The sequence below is a fragment of the Condylostylus longicornis genome, unplaced genomic scaffold (genome assembly GCF_029603195.1).
Source record: "Condylostylus longicornis isolate FDR11 unplaced genomic scaffold, ASM2960319v2 ptg000044l, whole genome shotgun sequence".
Classification (NCBI taxonomy): domain Eukaryota; kingdom Metazoa; phylum Arthropoda; class Insecta; order Diptera; family Dolichopodidae; genus Condylostylus; species Condylostylus longicornis.
The window spans coordinates 9,639,796-9,661,145 of record NW_026578013.1 but is presented as its reverse complement, the minus strand read 5'-3'; the positions used below and the strand labels follow the sequence as shown (position 1 = coordinate 9,661,145).

The following is a 21,350-nucleotide window of genomic DNA, read 5'->3' as shown; positions in this document are numbered from 1 at the left end:
TAAAATAAAAAGTAATAACGCGCGGTGCGGTATCCAAACGAAATTTAGAAATGAAATATTTTTTTATATTTTTTTACTGTCGGTAAATATGACTGGAATATTAAATTTCCAGTGTCATAGTGCGTATATTGTAAAGCTTGCCTTGTGGGTGTAATTTTTTGTTCTCCTTTTCGGGATTATTTTACAATATATAGGAAAAAAATTCGACCAACGAACAGCAAAGCATTTTTAATATTACTTTTCTCTTTACATATATTGATGTTAAATACCTTAAAGTGTATGTAGATATATATATGTTGTTATTTACATATATGAATAATAAAATAGAATAAAATTTGAAAATAAGTGTAACTTTTATTTAAAATAAAATATACGATTTATTTATTGGTAAAAACAAAACCAAAAACACAAAAAGGAAGCAAAGCAAACAAGTTTTTCGATAATTCGAGTGAATAATTTTTGTGAAAAATATGAAAATTTGGCTAATGTTCATGCAATATAAATAACACATGTATATGGTGATCCGGAATTTATTAAAGTATTAAAGTTTTCGGGTGGTGATTCCTTGGACTTTTTTAGGAAGAAATTGTTTGTGATGGGATTATACTATTTCTTTTACTGGTAATTTTCAGGAAATTAAAGAAAATCTGATTGAAAAAGTTCTGTCTGACTTCGAAGCTGTATGACAAACATAAGCTCCGAAGCTATTAGACTTCGGTTATTAGACCTACATAACGGTTATGTAAGTGATTGAGGCGAAACTTAAACATGAAGTTTTGAATTAGAGAACTGAAATTTTTCAAAAAACATTAATTGTATCAAAAAACTTAGCTATTTTTTTTCGATTGGTTACATCATTTTCTAAAACTTGGTCATAAATAATTTTCATATCACGCATGTCGTTTTTATGGTAATACTCAATTTTATGCCATACCCTATGCATATGTAGTATGCATATGTATGCATATGTACTATGTATATGTAGTTATACATATATATGTATGATAAATTGAAAATTACCTATATACGACATCATACGATATAATGATTATTAGTAATTAATTAATATAATTATTATTATTTTGTGGTCTCTGCGGAAGCATTTAAAATTTTCATTAAATAATTAGCTGTAATCAATTTATATATATATATATATAGAAAATTTATGTATACCATTTGTGTATATATATATACATAAATAAACATTCGTAAGTGATTTACATACATACATAAATAATATTGTTTATTATTATGAATTAAATATAATGTTAATTATGTGGAGAAAATCACTATTTTTTCTTGTGATTATTAATTTTTTATTTGGCATATTTCCAGTGAAAAATAATTTTAGTTTGAATATGATTTTTTTAATAGAAGATGAAATTAATAGTTCATCAAATTGAACTATTAAGTTTTAATTTGCAATTTTTATCTGAATTGATTTAGCATTGAATTTTTTTTTTTTAGTATATTTTTATTTTTGAAATTAATCAAAAATATATATTAATCAATAATAAAATAAATTTAGTATATAATAAATTAAATCAAACCACATACAGTCGAATCATCATAAAACGAATGACCATTTTAGTTCGTGTTCGGGAAAACGGATTAAAACGAATAACAAAATTAGTTCGTGTTCGGGAGAATTCACGATAAGGGGTTTGAGAAATTCTATACGAATTTGTTATTATTAAAATTTGTTTGGTTTTAAGAAAATTCCGAAATTTCCGTTGTAGAGACAATATCTTGAAAATTATTATGAATTTCTGAAATGACACAAAACGGTCTGTGTTAGGTAGAATTTTGTCTTACGAGAATTTGTTTTACGGGGGCTTGGCTGTATTGTGTCCCCCCTCCCTCATTTCCGGTATATATATATGTTATACCTATATTGCCCAAAAGCAGTCATTTTGACTGCTAGTGAAATTTAAAAATAATTAAATGATTTATTTATGAACTGAGTAAATTTCCTGTATAACCATTTCGGCTCTGTATTGAAATAACATTCATTTCGATGACTGTTACATAATGGCATGCAAGTATATGATAAATTGTCGATTTGAAAGTGCTCTAACTAGACAAGTTGCAGTGGCTCAATAATTGTTTTTCGTATCTTTATGCAGTGATACTTGTCCTAACAAGTTGTTTATTTTATATCATTTGCTCTCTAAAAATTTACTAAGAAATTGTTATTTAACTGTAAATAATATGAAAAATATTAAAAATGAGTTTTGAACAAATTTTTTTATAAATTAGTTATTCTTACACAATGTCGTCATTTTGACTGCTTTTGGGCAACATAAGTATATATACAAAATTTCAGTCTTTCTAGTGTTAAAATTGATTTTGTATTGTTTAAGACTTTATTACATAATGTTACTGTTACAGCAAATCGAAATATTCAGCGGTTATAAATGTAATACCAGTCAGATAATGATTCCAACATTAGTTTAATTCGTCAGTAAATAGCACATTTTTCTGTATGTCAATGCAATTTCGAATAATTAATATTTGTTTTAATAAGCTCATAGCTCTATATTTACGCGAGTTCTTTACATGTGAGCTCGGCTGTATAACTTGAAATAATCAAAAGGAGGTGAAGGAGGTGTTGATTTTTACTTATACTTAGTGAATGTTAAATTATTCAACTTAAAAAAACTTTAGAAACAAAATTAACGCTTTAATTATCGTGAAATATTTTTAGAAAAAAAAAAATAAATTTCACACTTGCAAGCACCGAATAATTTTTTTGAAAAACTTTTATCATTTCATATACGTTTGAATAAATGTATGTAAATAACAATTTAAAAGTTTTATTGTGAAACTTTTCAAAACTTTTATACATATAAGAAATTTTTTTTTAATTATAATAAAATGACAAAAATCTTTTATTAATTAAAAACTTCACGTTTATTATTAATTAAGAAAAACACTGAAAGATAATTTTTTTTTTTTAAATACGAAAACCAAAAAGTAATTTGGAGGAAAAATAAAAGTTTGTAAAATGGCGAATTGTTACCGGAATATTAAAAATAAAAACAAAAAAAGTTTTATAATTATAAAAAACAAAAAATCATTTGAGCTATGGAAACACTTTGACATTGTACAGGAAAAAAAAAGCAGAGAGCAAAAATATTTTCAAATATAAGAGAACTTTGACATTTTATAGCCCATATATTCTGTTATATACCTGATAAGTAGCTTCGATGTCAAATAAACATACGGGCGCATAAGCAACTCACATACACTTACACATGTACGTATTATTCTTGAGAGTATTTTTTTTTAAAGAGTCAAAACTTGAAAAAATTTATTTTGTTTTCATACTCCAGCACATTTAAGCCTTCAATCTTCTTCAGTTGTTTCCCTTTAATTTTCTTATATAATAAAACTTTTTTTTTTTTTATTAAATCTACATATTCTTATATGGAGGTATTACAGACTTTTTACAGTATTTTTGCTTCCCCGAAAATGTGTTATTTTCAATCTTTAAATCAGTTAATTTTTGAGTGAAGGTGAAGGAAAGGTAAAGGTACGTTTTCGTTTATTTTGACATTGTTTTTTGTTTTTAATTTTAATTTTTGTTTTTTTTTTTTTTTTTTCTGAAAACCCAATTTTTTTTTCTTATAAAATTTTGGTGTATAACAGAGATGAAATATTTGACAGAAATATTGCTTCATTTAAGTCACTTTTATTAGAAGAAGAGACACAAAAAAATTTTCAGAAATTTTTCAATTTTTTTTTTAATTAAATTTTAAGATTTCCGCTTCAATGATATTTTTACATTTTCTACTTGAATTAAATTACATTTCTTTTCACTTTGCATACGGTAATTTCATTATGATTTCGAAACTATTTGAGAATACTAGTTAATTAAATTGAATGTCTTAAATTTTGTGATTTTGATAAGCTTATGGGAAATGTTAAAATTGAAAAATTTTGCATTGATTTTGTGATTGTTTAGTAATTGTGATGCATTTCCTGTACTTTAAACCATAAAGTTGCTTTAAAATTATTTTGAAACTGAACATATGACCAAAGGTTTGTGAATAGAACATTTTTTCAATTCAACATTCGCACAATTCAAATGTTAACTTATCGATTAATGTTCAATAAACATAAATTTTCAGGTTTAATCAGTGAGAGCGTCACTGATTTGTCACCATATGACAGAATTTAATATTTTTGCTTGTGCACCATTGTATTGATATTTCGATAAATATGAGTAGATATCTAGTTATATGTTGATGTGTGTTTGTGTATATTAATTTTAATACACAAGTGGAAAATTAGGTGAAAAATATTTACCTTTTCTTTTTTGTTGTTTTGTAACGCACGGATAAGGATTACATTCTTTGTGAATTTTATAAATAAAAACAAAAGAAGGCAACGATAAGGTTTTTTTTTCATTTTTAAGTGGAAAAAAAATTCATATGTTCTATACGTGTGTATAACAGTTTTATATTAAAGTTGTTATCTACAAATGCGTACATATGTGTAAAAGGTTGGATGTGTTTAGAAATATAGAGATTATGATTTTTGGCATACGCACAAATTTACATTTAAAGGTTATCTTAATATTTTTTTTATGTACATAATGTACATGCAATATATTTACTTTTTTTTTTCTTGTTTAGAATCTTGAGCTTCATATTCGAGCAGAAGATTTCGAAATATACTCACATGTTATATTTATGTGGATATACTTATTGTTTTATAGAGATATGGAATTTTAATAAAGGAAATATCAAGGGAATGTTTATTTGAATTAAATATTGTGTATATTGATATACATATACGTATGTATGTATGTAATGCACATAAAGTTATGTAATATATATAAATTTTTTTCTTGATACATTCAACATTGTAATTTAATAAAATGTATTATGCATATAACAAAAAATATTTCATTAAAAATCCTTCAATAAATATTTGAAAATAATTTTATATTAGCATTACATGAGTGTATAATTTCTATCTGTAGGCATATTTACATACAACCATCCATATATGAAGTACAGAGTATTTTGGCACGAAATTAATATTGAAGTCAAATTGTTTATTATTATTATTTTCATTTTGTGCAAATATGAGCACTTATCATAGAGGGTAGAGGGTAATTATTCTTTCCTCATTTGGTATTCTGTTTCTTTGTTTTTGACATAATGTACTTCACTTGTGATTTGTTACAAGAATATTATAAACGAATAATTTACTAAAATTTAAAAATTATGTAACTTTATTTAAAATATACTCCGCCGAAGCTAATATAGTTTTTCACTCCATTTGGTTCAATGAGCGATCAAAGTACACAGCTGATAAAACTATTAACCAATAATTGCAGAATACCTTCGATAAGCAAATATTTTCATCCTCTTTAACATTTTAAACCTCTTGATTGACGTAGAGGTAACGGATTTTGTTACCTTCAAGACAGAAGGTGTTTAAAAGACAGTATTCTACTCATAATTTATAATATTTTAGCCGAAATATACAAAAAGTTTACCAATAGAAATGAAAATAAATTTTATAAATGCCCGTATAAATGTTTGGTAACATTAACAAATAACCGAATAATGTTGTTGAACACAATCAACTTATCAGATATTTGATTTGAAACTATAATCAATTATATTAAGTATTAAAATTTACCTTGAAGCCTTTATACCATTCTTTTATTGTAGCTTCATCATATCTTGTGTGTGACTTTAAGAATTCCATGTCTTCTTTAGTAAGACGATCCTTACTCCCTAAACAACCCATTTTCTGAAATTAAAACAAAAACGAAAGCATAAATATTATGTTTTAATTAATCATTAGATTATTATGCATGTATAGTTTATTTAAAAAATAGAACAAAATACAAGTCTTTTAAAATGGATTTTAATTATTTTTCAAATTGAAGAGTATTTATTAGATATAAGGAATGTATTTTATTCGTTTATTTAATATAATACAATTTATATTAAAGATCAATAATTACAGTCTTTAATGTATCATCAATAATCCCAATTTCTACAGCTTATTTAGTATATTGTATATCTGACATACCATCAATTATTATTACAATATTTGTATATTCTATAGATTATTGTTCAATTATTATAAAAATAATTTTTCTATTACATTATAATTTATAAAATCTCTAAATAATTTCATCCGTTATTTTCATACCCTTGGCTATTATATTTCATAAAACATTTAACAAAGGAAATTTATTACTTATCTCGTTTTTCATTATAAATGAAATCGTAAAATTATGTAATCTATTTAGAAAATCGAAAACTATCAATCAGTTTTATAGCATAATATAATTATGGGATTTGAATAGATTATGCTATCTGTGTAATGTTGATATGAACAACATTGTTCATATCGTTAATTACAAGATAGGAAATTATAGGTTGCTGGGGTAAATGTGACAGTTATCGGAAATATTAATTTGTGTAAAGTTGTTTTAATATTTAGGAACACTGCCATGTAACGTTACAAAGCCAGAATTTATACAGCAAAATTAAGCATTTTAGTATGTAATTTCTGCAAAATATTTAAAACGTTCCGTGGGTACTCTAATCGGATATTAAAACATACGTGGGTACTTGAATTTATAAATACCTAAATATAAATTACCCAATTAAAAATGCATATCTCGTATTTTTGTAATAAAAGTCGAATTTGAAAGAAAATATCAAAAATTTTCATGTAAATTTGAAATCTAACCTTAGATTTTAAAAACTGTTATATAAAAAATTTTAAGCAAATAACAAAATTTCAAAAATGTTTATTAAAAATAGTTGAGATTTTTGTAAAATTTCATCTGTCAATTGAAAAGTATCTCTCAAAAACTTAAGGACATAGGTGATGCAAAAGTCGCAATAAACGAACGTGGCGTTAGTGTTACATGGATTTGAAACCACATTCCAAATTAAAATTGAATACGAAAATATTGTTCTCAGTTAACTATCTGTTGTATATATATCTTATACATATTGTTTATGAGAGCAGGAGGCCATGAAATATAAATTAGATTTTTATAGAAAATCATAATTACTTTGATTGACTTAATTCTAATTAATGAAAATAAATTGATGAGAAAAAAAGAAAAAAAATAAATTGATGAGATTTGAATTTGATATTGTTATTGTGCAGAAATAAAATGATCGCAATCGCATAATAATTAAATTGAATAAATTTTATAAACGTATAACAGAAAAACAAACATAAAATTTATGTGCAATTGAAGGATAAAAGAAGAAAGAAAAGGAACAAATTCTAGATGATTTATATGAGGCTAATAAAAAAATGGAAGGATTTTAAAAATACATAAACAGTTTTTTTTGTATTCTTGGACAGAATATTTTTGGAAAAAAACATAATTTATGGCTTCATTCTATTTGATTTTAAACCATTTTACAGATGTGTAACATGAAGTGGAATAGTAAAAATTTAATAAAAGAGAATTTCAAAATTTTAAATCTAAATATTTCATTGAAAATTTAACAATATAGAAGAAAATATTGCGTTTGTGCTTTAAAACTGATAGCAAAAAAGGGGGTTTCCGTTTATTCAGTTCTAGAATAGTTCTAGTTTGTAGCACGTTCGAAAATTACTCGCTGCAATAAAGTGCGTTCGAAAATTCAATCTGTAATAAAGAAATGTAGCGCAGACTTCTAGTTTAAATTTTGTCGCTGCCTCCTGAAACTTTCTTTTTCAAATTTAAAAATTTTAAATTTCAAAATTGCAGATTCAGATATTGAAGGATTATTAAAGTAAGTTTTCTTTAAGTCTTCAAATCTTATTAAAATTTCCATATTTTGCAGTGAATTGAAGGGCAAAAAGTATTGCGAAACTAATTCATAAACAATGTCATTTCTGTTATTTTCGAACGGACTGATTATTTAAAAGTTTCAGAATTTGTAGACTGCGTAAACTAAAAAAACTTAGCTGAAGTTTTCGCATACTGCGTAACGCTGCGGCTTAGAAATTTTAGTTCTAATATAGAACTTTCAGTGCAGCGTACATAAATGAAAACCCCCAAACTTTAATAATGTCTTTAAAATTTATTACAAAATATGCAGTCAGTTTTATATTTAAGCAATAAAGAATTCCCATTACAGAACATTCGAAATCTGGTGCAATGAATTGAGAATGTTAAGAAATATATCGAAATTTTAATTTAATGTGGGTATTTGCACAACAGTACTCTTATGCAATATTGCCAGTCATTCACATTGACACCCACGTTGATATTAGAATTGATTTGTTGATTAAACTATTCCGATTTTTTCATTTAGTAAAATTTATTATAGGAAATTCTATAAATATTTTATAAAGTACAAAATTTTCGGATAAAATTCGACAACTTTTTCAAATTATTTCATTCTATATAAAATTTTAATCATTTATTTTACTATATACGATCTTTCTGCCTTAAATAAAAGTATAATTTAAATATTTATTTACATACAATATGTTTATAATATGGTAAACCTACATACATGTACACATATTTATGTACAATATTATTGTTCATAAATTTATCAAATATTAAAATTTATTTAATCACAAAATTTCAACAATTCATAACAATAAAATTTCATAAATATATAATATTTATTTGAAATATAAGAAATTAACATATATTGTACATATGTACATATGTATATGTGACTTTACATAAGCTAGTCATTATGCATAATTTAAATTTTTCTCTAAGGCACTTTCATATTTTCTATAATATACATAAATAATTTATTCATATAAAAACTATATGTATACATTATGCATACGGTATACCATATGCTTTTTTATATATATGAAGTAAACTTACAGGAAACAAAATTGTGAGCATTGGAATTTTTTTATGATCCTTTTTAATACTGTACATGTAATAATAAAATACAAACACACAACGTATGTTTGCTTTATGACTAGTATAAGGGAAATATAAGCTAATTTGAATATCATTTATCAAATTGGCACCAAATATATTTCCCAGATATCTTTTTTCTGTAGCTCTATTTACAATAAGTTAGTAAGTGTTATATTGTACTTAAAATATGTGTAATACATGTATGCTTTTAAAAGTTGAATGTTATATAATAAATCAATACAATATTAAGTATGTATGTGGGAAAAATGAAAAAATATAATAAAAATGAATAAATAAAATATGGAATTTTATATGAAATTTATTTATGAGAGCTTCAGGAAGACTAGCTTTGTTTTTATGAATAATTTGAAAACAATATGAGGTTTTTCCGATTTCGATCAAGTTTGCAGAAATCATTATGTTAAAAATAGATGTTATTTTTTTTTTTTAAAGATTTTTTAAAGATTTTAAAGATTTTAAAAATAATAAGGAGCTTACATCCCAACTATAATGAAATTTTTTTCTAATAATTAAAATTTTATAACACATCCGAAAAAATTATTGTTTGTTTAAATTATTAAATTTCAATTTGAATTGAAATTGAAAATTCATGGAAATAAGTGTGTTTGAAAAATTTTGTAAATTAGTATTTGTAGAATGGATTAGTAGGTAGATACGATAACGTTTAGTTTAGGAACGGTATATGTATGACATAGCACTGAGTTATATAATTAAATTTGTGAACAATCGCGTGACCGATCGGATGGTTCTTTTGTATTCTTCCAAGTTCATCTTCCAAGTACATTAAAGTTCTTCCATTTTCATTCTTCGTGTTAGCAGTTGGCTATTTCATGTTTCCAGAGAGTCTATGGCTTCATATACATATTACAGAATACATAATTTAAAATAAATTCTTCTTTATACACCTCTTATCCTTCTAAGTGAGAGTAGGGATTTGTCAGTAGTACATTGATATATTTTAATCAAGGTGTATATAAGATAATTGGTATTTTTTACAATTTTATAGTATTTTACTTTAATTGTTTCGCATTCATTGTTTTTTTAGTTCAGGAGAGTTTGTAATTCCGGAATAGGGCAATTAGCATGAACACTGTTAATATCAAGATACCACATATTTTCCAAAAATTACCGAAAAATTTACTTAACAATTATTCAAAAATTATCACATAATTTTTGAACTACGTACGAGTATATATTAAATTTTGATGTGCTAAAATGCGATTTAAAACTCATAAAAATTTTAAAATGTCATCGGAAAAAATTGAAAATGTCATCAAAAACGTCGTCATTACTCGTCTTATAAATTAATTTTTAAGAATTACTCGAAAAATATAATATGAAAATTTCATTTATCTTTATCCCTGATTCATATATTTGTGTGTAGAAAGTAAGTACATATACATACACGTAAATATAAGACGGATCAATGTATATATATATAGTTTATTATTATATTTTTATGCAACTCAGATAATAAATCTTTTTCAATCTACCCATCATAAAAATAATGCTATAGTAAATATGTTTGTATCTATAATGAGAACATGTTTGTATTTATTTAATTTTGGAGGACTATCAGATGTTGTAGATAATATATAAAGGGAAAATATAATAGACAATAATGTCTACGATATATAAGGATAAAAATGATAATATGTACGTTATTGTTATTCACAGAAAATAATGCGTTATCTTACACATATAGGTTGTATGTATGTATATATGTTCATGTATTAAATGTCAGAAATGTTAAAGGATATTTGAAAGTGTCATATTGTATGAGTAACATTTTCATATTATATAAGAAACTTAAGCGTTATTATCATATATAATCCATTGAATAGGTTGAATAAAAGAGATAAGAAAAAAATAAAAAATCAAGAATAAATTTATTTAGTTGTGAAAATACATACACATATACTCATATTTCTATATATACAATATATATAATTAATATATAATATACATACATATTAATATTTATATTATGAACTTTAGTTTATCTCATCTTTATTACATAGAAAAGTAAAGAAAGAAGAGTAAGCTAAGGAAAGCATAAGTGAAAGCCTTTGTGACGTATACTTTTTCTCTTTTATTGCATATCCATAATAGACTCCTGCCAAATGTTAGACATTTCAAATAATAATCATGTCATTCATAAACGTTTTCCTTTTCTTCTCTATTTTTTTATAGACCACAGTGTGCATATAATATGAAAGGTGTTGTGATAGTTTCCAAATTTATATGTTGTGCTTTCAAATGAAAAGTAATTACTCTATGGTAAAAAGTTCTTAACTGATTTTTCCTTTCGTCTACATGTTATATTCGCATTTGTAAGGAAATATGCAGTTCAAAACTATAAAGTTGGCAATATTTCTTCTCTACCGACAATTTTTAAAATTGATATGCCATATATAATACATATTTGTTTCGATTCACGAGTTTGTTTTTAAAAAGTACGAATTCGTGTTTATGGACTTACGACAAAATTATATCACCTTACGACAAAGTATTAATTGCCATTGTTAAATCTGCGATAAATTTTCAATTAACTAATAAGGTTAGTTACTCCATAATAATAAAACTGGATAAAATCTAGAGCAATTGTGTCTCGTTAATTGACATACGACAATCACTAACAAACAAACATAAGCGCAATCTTCAATTGATATACGAATACGACAAAATATTGATTTAATTGAAAAAATTTAAATAAACTATGTCTACGTGTCTAGCCGCTTCTTAAAGACAGTTTAAATTTACTTGAAGTTACGTAGATCAGTTTTGTTTAGGGAGAGCACAAAAAAACACCGAACTAGATCATATTTTTTATGGACCTTTTAGGGAGCACGTATGAAGGTAAATTGTTGCAATTTTATAGTTATATGGAGTGTTACCCTCAAAATATTATTCAAAATACAATTTGGAAAAAGTATAATTCAGTCGGTTATGTACTGTTTAAGGAATATTCTGGTTTGTTATTCTGAATTTTTTGATTGATTTTGGATCCTGTTCTTCATTTAATTTTCTCATTTTTTTCAATACTCGATCACAACAACAAGTTTACATGGTTTTCGTGTTCAAAAAGCAAAATAAATAATGTATACAATGTGAATTTTGCTATTTTAATCCTTTCTTTCTTATAGATTTCAATCAGCATATGCCTATCGCAAATATTTATAAGATTTCAATGGTTATTATTATTTAACTGTTTGACTGACACATGTGCTATTTTTTTTTTGTTTCCTTTTAAGTGAGGACGTGTTAATAATCACTTTTTTTTTTGTTACTTTTGTTATTTGTAGTGCTCATGAAATAATTAAGATATTATGTTGAAAAAAAATTGTAGATCCAGATTAAAAGAATATTCACAGATAAGAGTGTATAGTGTGTGTTTTTTATTACACAAAACATTAAAATGTTATTTGAAAAATATCTGAAGGTTGTAGATTAATAATAGTATATTTGAAGGTCGTTAAGGCGGTTATATTTTTTTGATTTTTGCTTTTGATAAGATGAAAATTATGGGAATTTGTTTATTTTTCATGTAATTATATTTTCAAATAAAAGAAAGCATGTTGATAATAATTGAATTTATTGAAACGGATCTTGATTGAGGTTAAAGGAATGGATTTCCCTTTACAATTTAAGTTGCTACAATTTTTGAATTTATTTGAATTTTTCTCTTATTGCATAAAATTAAGAGGAACAAGACATTCAATAAGAAAATACAAGCAGGAGATGGAACCGAATTCAAAAGAAGCTAAGAACATTTGTTCTAGAGGGTAACTCCAAACTCCGTAACAAATGTAATAGAAAAAATTTGCTGAATAACACCATTTAAAATTAAACAAAATTTTTATTTTTCCTACCAAACAATAAAATTAAAATCAAAATTCTAATGGTATCACACTTTATTATCAGAATTTTTACTTAATTATATTAATTGTGTTTCTGTAAATAATATTCTACTAATCTTTTTCCTTCACGTAAACCACTTTTTGCAGCACCTTCTAATGTACCAAAACCATTTAAAACAGTTGCATCACCAGCAAACATTAATACCGGTATTATTTCATTATCTGGCATTCTCCAATAAATTGGTGAAGCTAAAGCATTAACATAACGTTTACTATTAGCATCCATTAAATATGGTATACCACCAAGAAATTTTGGATCAGTTGACCAATCAGATTTTAAAATTTCAATTAAATTTAATTGTAATGATTTTCTAGTGAAACATTTTAAAAATTTATCAAGATTATGTAATATGATTTCTTCATTCCGATGAAATTCATTGTCTTTACAATGTATTTGTAAAATATTTCGACTTTCTGGCAAACGATATATTGCTGTAATATTCTTATAAATATCATTAGAATATAAATTTTCATTTGAATTCCAAACTGGATAAATAATATGTTTATCTGGTAATAAATCATCTAAATTTCCATTATATTTAATGAAAACATTTTCAGGTGTACCAATACCCAATTTATTAATTGATTTCAATTTCATATCTGATAATTCTGGTTCAAATAGAAATGATTGATAGGCTTTCAAGTGTCCCAATGGTATTGTTGAAATAATATGATCGGCAATATATTTTGTACCATCAATACAATTTATTTCACCCGTATATGAATTAATTTTCACCACTGGTTTATTATAATGAATAATATCCTGAAGGTCTTTAATTAATGGTTGTAAAGTAGCTATCATTTCGTGACCTAATAAACTTGAATTTGTATATATGTTCAATAAATTTCTTAAATTTTCAATATGAACATAAGACATATCACATCCATAGAACGATTGTAAATCACTCATTAAAGCCTGATAAACTAAACTTGCAATTTGACTGTCATTGCCATAGAGAATTTTTGATTTTTCTTTAATTTTATTTTCTAAATATTGTTTTCCATTTTTAATTTTTTTACTATTTACTGAATTGAATTTCTCTTCAATTTCATTAAGAATGTAATTGAAGGTTTTGATCACATTTTGTTTCAAATCAAATGGAATAAATTCTCCATCACTTTTAATGAATATTGGTTCAATATCTAGTCTTTTAAGTGAATCAATATTTAAAATTTCGTCTAAGAACGAAAGTGTTTCACGGGTTATTGAAATTCTATTATTACCCAATTCAACTGATATTTCACCAAATTTTGTAGTTCTTATACGTCCACCATAACGATTAGATGCTTCTAAAATTCTTATATTTTTAAAATTATTCTTTCTTAAATATTTGGCTGCAGTTAAACCAGCTAAACCGGCTCCAATTATGAAAATATTTGCTTCATTGGAATTCGATCCCGGCAGTGATGTTCGATATGCTTTTGCTGTCCAATATGTAACTCTTAGGTTTGATGAGCTACACATAATCAAAAATTATATTTAAAATTACGTAATTACGAATTTTGTGAAAATTTCTTACCGTAAGTGCTTCATCAGGTGTGGAAAGTTGTAAAACATTTTTTGTTTTTTTCTTGTTATTTTTTATTTTTTACAAAAACATATTAAAAATTTTGAAAAATTAATGTAAATAATTTTGAAATATTTTTTAGAAATTTTTTGAATTTAAATAAACAATTAAAAGTATTTTAAATGAATAATTTCAATAATTTTGACAAATTTGCTGTCTCTGATAAAAAATCTAAAAATACAATGATCAAAAACGTGTGTCTGAATTTTTGAACAAAGAAAATTATTGGCAAATGTTCATTAAATGAACGAAACACTTTTCATGTTTTAGTTTAGTTATTTTTAGTTGTGATTTTTCATGAAGAAAGAATAAAACTATTTTGCATATATACATACATGTGCACATATGTATGATATGCAATGTTCTTTTGAACATGTGCACAAATTAATATTGAATAAGTTTGTAATTTTAACTGAAATATAAATTCGAATGAATAATTTCGAAAAAATCCTTTGCATAGACAATGTAATATTTAAGTGCCTATCTCTCGTTCATTCCCGTAGTGCTTCCTGTGTTTTGTAAGGCTGGCATTTATCGTTTACTTTTTAATTTTAGAAATTTAGCGAAGCTTGCAGTTTCGGCAATATAATGCACTGAAAATTCAAATATTACGAGTTTTGAAAGACGTTTATTTGGAAGCTGAAAGAAGTGAGGAAAAGAAGAAATAGGTAAGACTTTTCTTTAACATAAATCAATTTTAGTAAAAATCTATTTATTCGGTTTTCCATCTGAAAGGGTGTAATATTGATGAATGTAATGAAGCTATCGACCGACAATTTAATTTTTCACGTTAATCATTTATGAAACTTCTATCAAAAATCGTGTTTAATCATTGGTCAGGTATATATATATATAATTGTACCCGCAATCGTTAAAATAATTCCATTATTTTTTCTTGTTTTATTGAATAAAAGATAATTTAATAATAATTAAAGCGAAAACTCAATTAAAAATTTTTCACTTTTATAAATAAAATGCAAACTCAAAAGAGTATATATCAGTAAATATGAACTTTGTGTATATATATGTAAGAATATAATGCCATAACCGGATATCTATCGTTCTTTAGGAAGTTAAGTTCAATCAGGCATACTTAAGAATTAAACAATCTGATTTATTTTTGTTTTAAATTGCAAATACATTTAGTTTTCACTAATATGAACACAATTAGTTTTAAACTATTCATAATTAATTAGTTTTTAAAAATTTTGGTATTTTAGAATTAAATGTTATATTTTCTATACATGTCATAATACAAAAGAGAAATTCTACAGTATTTTAATTTATTGGCAATATTAAAGCTTGGCAACAAAAATCTACATTGAATGGTGGTGAATTTTTACTTCACTTCAGTTATTAAATAGCGAGACAATCTAAATTTTTTTTCATGACAATATTGAGTCTTCATTTTACTGAGCTTCTATGGTCTATCTCTGGAATTCAATGAGAAAAGTATTATCAAGATTTGCATGGCAAAATGGTTCGTTTTTCTCCTTAAATTATAAAATGAACAATTTTCAAGCAATTAACAATTAATTTTGTTAAAACCCCGACATGGAATTTTATAAAAATTTGTTTTACAAATTCCATAAAAATATTGTAATTTTAATTAACATACACAGGTGATAATTTGTAACTATAAGTACAAATTTTATTTATTTCCCAGAATAATGGTTTATAAAAACGTCAGCTGTTTTTCAGAGTGACTACTGTTATCAAAAATTACTAATAGTTGATTATTACAGCACTTAAAATCAATAAAAATAAAAAATAGCGAGCATTTTTTGAATTTTTACTTTATTTTTTATTAGGGTCCATAAAATCTTGACATAGAAATGGTTTTTATGCTACATCTCCTGGGCCGAAATTCTGTAACAAAAAATTTAAAGTTTCTGAAACTTTCATACAAAATTGTGGGGATGAAAAAAATGGAAAAAAATTGGTGTTTTTCCAAAGTTCAAATGCTTGGTATTCCGAAAGTATGTAAAATAAAAAATATGCTTTTTTCAAGCCCTTTAGTTGGTCTTTCAGAAACTGTTAACTTGAGGCTTCTTCCTCTTTCAGAAGGGAAATTATAAGCAAAAAAGCTTGGGCAAATAAAAATTTCGTGAAAATTTGTTAAAATCCCTGTATCTCGGAAACCGTTGATGTTTGACGACTAGTTCCACTTTTACCCATTTTTGATGCACTAAACAATTGTACATAATATTGTACTCTTTACTGAATCACCCTTTATATATATCAATGTCACATAAGTATCATTAAAATAGTGTCTGAATAAATTTCATAAAATTTTTAATCATATTAAATTTTATATTTTATTATTTTGAAGAAATTACAATTTTAATTTCCTGGAATTAATAAAATTAATTAAATCACATATACATAAGAACATTTACGTACATTACATATACATATGTATGTATGAAACAATATAATTAGTGTAAAAAGTATGAACAATTAAAATTTTATTTAATAAATTTTGGAATTTATCAGAAATGATTGAAGAGATTATTGTAATTAATATGCAATTATAAATATTTATGAAATCTACAAGTGTTTGTTGTTTTATTTTGTGTTATTACGCGCCTGATTGATTATTGCATTTGCCATCAACTTCAAATTGATTTCATTTCATTTGTCCGAGAAATTGTGGTGAAAATGACAAGTGACGAACAACTTTTTAAGAATTTTTATTATTTAAAAATTATTAATTAAGAACGTATGCAGGAATGAATTTCATATATTGGACCATGGAATAATCCGTCGAGATTTTGCCATTTTAAACTTTCAGATTACTTGCTTTTTGTTCTTTTATAAAATTTCTCGTTTATTATCTATTATCTAGATGGCAGTTTTGAAAAAAAGAAAATGGTAAACGTGTAGTAGCAACATATGATAATGCAATCGATGGGCTGTCTAAAACTTTATCGTAGTTAATAATTATAAACCTGTAATATATATTTAAAAAGTAAAATGGTAGAGCGATTGATTTATCGATCCAATTTACAATTAAATTTCTTATTTTTCCACCGGCTTTTCTTTCGATTTTATAAAACAAACATTTTTGAAACCTATTCTACTATAAATGTAATTACGTTTGTTGGAAGATAATTTGGAGGAATATCGATACTACACAAAATTAACGAAATATTTTTGGTTATGCTGATTAAATATACACACACCACACATAAATTGTATTTATGGAGAATCAAATTAATATAGAAACATTTTTATGGATAAAACTAAAATTTGCGTTTCCGTTTCTTTTGTTTTTCCAAATGATTTTATTAATATTATTTCTATAAATAAAATTTTCAACTAAATTTTATTTTAAGATTTTTTAATTATCTTAAATGTAATAAAAAAATTGATTAGTAAAAGTTTACTGTGTGTAAATTTTAGCACGAAAATTCGAAAATAATAAAAATTTTTTGAAAATTTATTAATTTCTTTCACTCCAAATTAACATATATATATATTTTTTTTGTATCATTTTTAATAGCTAATAAAATATTAAATAATTACTCTAAAAAAAAATATAAATTTCTTAAACAAATAAATATGAAAAAATTTCAAGTTTTAAGGGTAAATAAAGAATTTATTTCCAAATTTTGTAAAAATTTCATTTATGATTAATGAAAATGTAGTTAAAAGCTAGTGTATACTAAAATAGTTATAAAGATATTAGTCTCATAACACAGACCACTCGTAAATTTAACGATCAAAAAACTCAATGTGTTTAACTCAATTCATTCATAAAACCAAAAAATATCGTTGGGTAATATTTTAAAAATAGAACAAATCAAACATAAATTTTTCTTTTATTTTTACATTTAATATTTAGACATATTGTGTATAGTCATCACGGATAATGTCAATAAAAGAATAAAATCTTTTAATAGCACAACTTTTATTAAAAATTTACGTTTTGGAGGAAAAACACACAGTAATTTATTTATTTGTTTTACGGATGAGCTTCATGCCCCGATGAATTCTTATTTATACTTAAGAATATAACAATAGAAAAATAGTTAAAAAGACTTGAGCTAAAAATAGCCAGTTTAATGAAATTCTTATTCTTGTTCATGTCCTTTGAAAATTTTTTGAAATTATTCGAATATTTTCGAACTTAAGTACAACTGCCTCAATATGATTACATTTTTCATCATAACCCAAATTTTATTTCAATTAAAATGAAAATTTTTTAAATTTGGTTGACTTTTGATATCAAGCCTATAGCTTTATTTTTAATTCATCCCTATAAGTATGCAAAATTTGTGTGATATGTGGAAGACTCTTTAAATATTATGAAAATTAATTAATAAATTAATTACAACAATTTCTTTAAAATTTAATAATTTAATAATAAAAAATAAAACATTTCTAAAATTAATTTTCATTTTTTCCCTGCTTTGCTTATTATTTTTACATTGTATATAAGGTAAATCTACATAATGTAATAAAAATACCAAAACAAAGAAAACAAAAACATAAAAAGGAAATTAATTAATTTTGCTACATATACCAAAAGAATTGCGGGATTTCACTGTCATCATATTATGTCATAATTTCAATTCTCATTTTTAACAGTTCTGTCATTTGAACCCTCACTCACAACTTTGTATACATGTATTTATGTATATGAATTTATAGAAATGAAAATGTATGTAAACAAAAATGTCGAAGTTAAATAACTTTTTAATTAAAAATAAAGAAAAAAAACGAAACTTTTTAATGAATATTAAAATATTTAAAAAAAAATTTTCAAATATGCAGAAGAGAAATTGTGAATAAAAATTAAGTGTTTTTATTTCAGCCATTTTAAAAATTAATTTTATTCTTTAATTCTTTAAAAAAAATATTAAATATTTTGTGCAATTGAATTTGTCATTCAATTTTAATCAGAGTAAAAAAAAAATCATAATTAATTTTTTAATTCAATTTTTGAATTTTTATTTGACATTTTCAGTTTTTATTCGTTTTTGATTGAAATAAGATGAAAATTTGGTATGTAGGTATGTGCTAAACCGTATATTTTGACTGATGCTAGAAAATATCATAATTTTGCTTGATGCGTAGTTTGCTTAAATTTGCGCATTAAATACAGCAAAATTATGAATTAAAATATTATTAAATTTTAAACTGATACGACGCCCACATCACAGCGTTTTTGAATTTTCCTAATATATAGATAAAACTCAATAAAACGTAAATATGTTAAAATTTTTGAGGACTCAAACTGTTCTGCAATATTTAGGAAAATATATCAGTTTTTCTAGCAAATATTAATTTCTTTTATATTTGCCATCCCTTGAATAGTTCAAGGTGATTTGCATCTCATTATTCTATCTCAATTTATATTGTTCTCATATATAAATTGAGTTGTTCCAGTTTCTGTACTATTACGAAATTAAAATTACTCTTAACTCTTAATAATAATCAGTATAATAATAATAATAATAATAATAATAATAATAATAATAATAATGTTGATAACAGTAATAGATTTGTGATTTTAACTTGTTTTGTGTTCTTATTTTTTAATATTAAATATTCATAAATGAAAATGGAGAATTAAAATTTTATTTAAATGAAGGAAACATAATTAAATTAAAATTTATATTTTGAAAAGTGTTAAATGACGCGTGTCTGATTAAATGAAAAACACTAATAATTTATGTATGCGTATGTATTAGTTTTCTATATGAATATATGTATTAGGTATATATTATGTATGTACTTTCTCCAATATATTTTCAATTATATTTTAAATTTTTTTCACAATTCTTGCATAATACATTTTGTATAAGAATTGTGAAGAGCAGTGCAAAAATTGCGTGTACAGTGCAAGTTGCGTGTACAATTATATTATTTATATTTTTATTTTAAGTACATAGCAACTGAAAATTTTTAATCTGAACTTTAATTGCATAATTTAAAAAATTCAATATGTTCCGATTTTTTACATAATAACATAATCTTAGGATGATAATCAGTTAAACGTTCCAATCATTGTGTACAAAATGACGACGAACTTGTAAAACTGTTAACGTTTTTCAAAGTCATTTAATTTTTCCTTAACATTAAATTAAATTTTATAACAGTATAAACTGTATGCTATACAAATATAAGAAAAAAATGTATAACAGTAGGTATGTAAAACCTTTTCTTCAAGAAAAACAATTTAAACCATATTTTTTTTTCTTTTTAATTTTTATAAAAAGAAATTATGAATTTCATCATGCATACTAAAAAAAAACAAATTTTTAATATAAATATATGTATATATATATACAAAGAAAATCAAAAAATAATAAAGATTTCTAAAAACTAATCAACGCCTAATATTCTTACAACTCCTTTTTAAATAGCAGCTTGACAATTCAATTAACATCTCATTTAATATCCTTATACATTACTTTTGGTATTTTATACAAACCCCATTAAAATTGAGTATAAAAGAAAGCAAAAAGTATACTTTTTTATGTTAAATGGCCCATATCAGTTTTTTTTTTTGTTTTTCTTTTTTTTTGTGATTCTTTTATATTGATCGAGAAAATTATTCATATTGTATACAAATAGAAAGAAAAGAGACAAAAAGAATCACGAACATTCCTTAATGTTTCTATTTTTTATTTTATGGTATGTTTGTTGTTTTTTATGATTTTATTATTTTGTTATACCGCAAAAACATTACTTAATTGACATAAAACCAAAAAAAAACATGAGAAGCAAAATAAGAAAGGAATAAACAAGTAAATCAATTTTCTTCATTCTGTTTGGCCAGAGGGAGCCACGGGTAAAAGAACTTTATATTAAAGACTTAAAAAAAAATACGGTTTAACCTTCAACTTTTTTCAGAATGCCAATATGTAATTAGAATAAATGAGAAATAAAGTTATCTAAAACTGTTGTCGTTCCCTTAGTTAAAAATGAATGCTCTCATCATTTTTTGTACAT

At 24.1% G+C, this 21,350-nt stretch overlaps 2 protein-coding genes across 2 annotated transcripts in view; both read right to left on the bottom strand.

Annotated features, from left to right (window-relative positions):
* The window catches only part of LOC129610135 (neuronal calcium sensor 2), a 76,894-nt gene extending 71,122 nt beyond the window's left edge, over positions 1 to 5,772 (bottom strand). The window contains exon 1 of the mRNA XM_055522522.1: positions 5,659 to 5,772. Coding sequence (XP_055378497.1) covers positions 5,659 to 5,769 — 111 coding nt within the window. The 5' untranslated portion in view covers positions 5,770 to 5,772. The remainder of the gene's footprint in view (positions 1 to 5,658) is intronic.
* Positions 5,773 to 12,806: 7,034 nt separating this feature from the next.
* On the bottom strand, positions 12,807 to 14,433 carry LOC129610134 (protein anon-37Cs). The gene is made up of 2 exons (XM_055522521.1): positions 14,340 to 14,433; positions 12,807 to 14,276 (listed from the first exon to the last, which is right to left on the bottom strand). Exons 1-2 carry the CDS (start codon positions 14,375 to 14,377, stop codon positions 12,842 to 12,844), a joined length of 1,473 nt encoding a protein of 490 aa, XP_055378496.1. The 5' UTR covers positions 14,378 to 14,433; the 3' UTR covers positions 12,807 to 12,841.
* Positions 14,434 to 21,350: the final 6,917 nt, after the last annotated feature.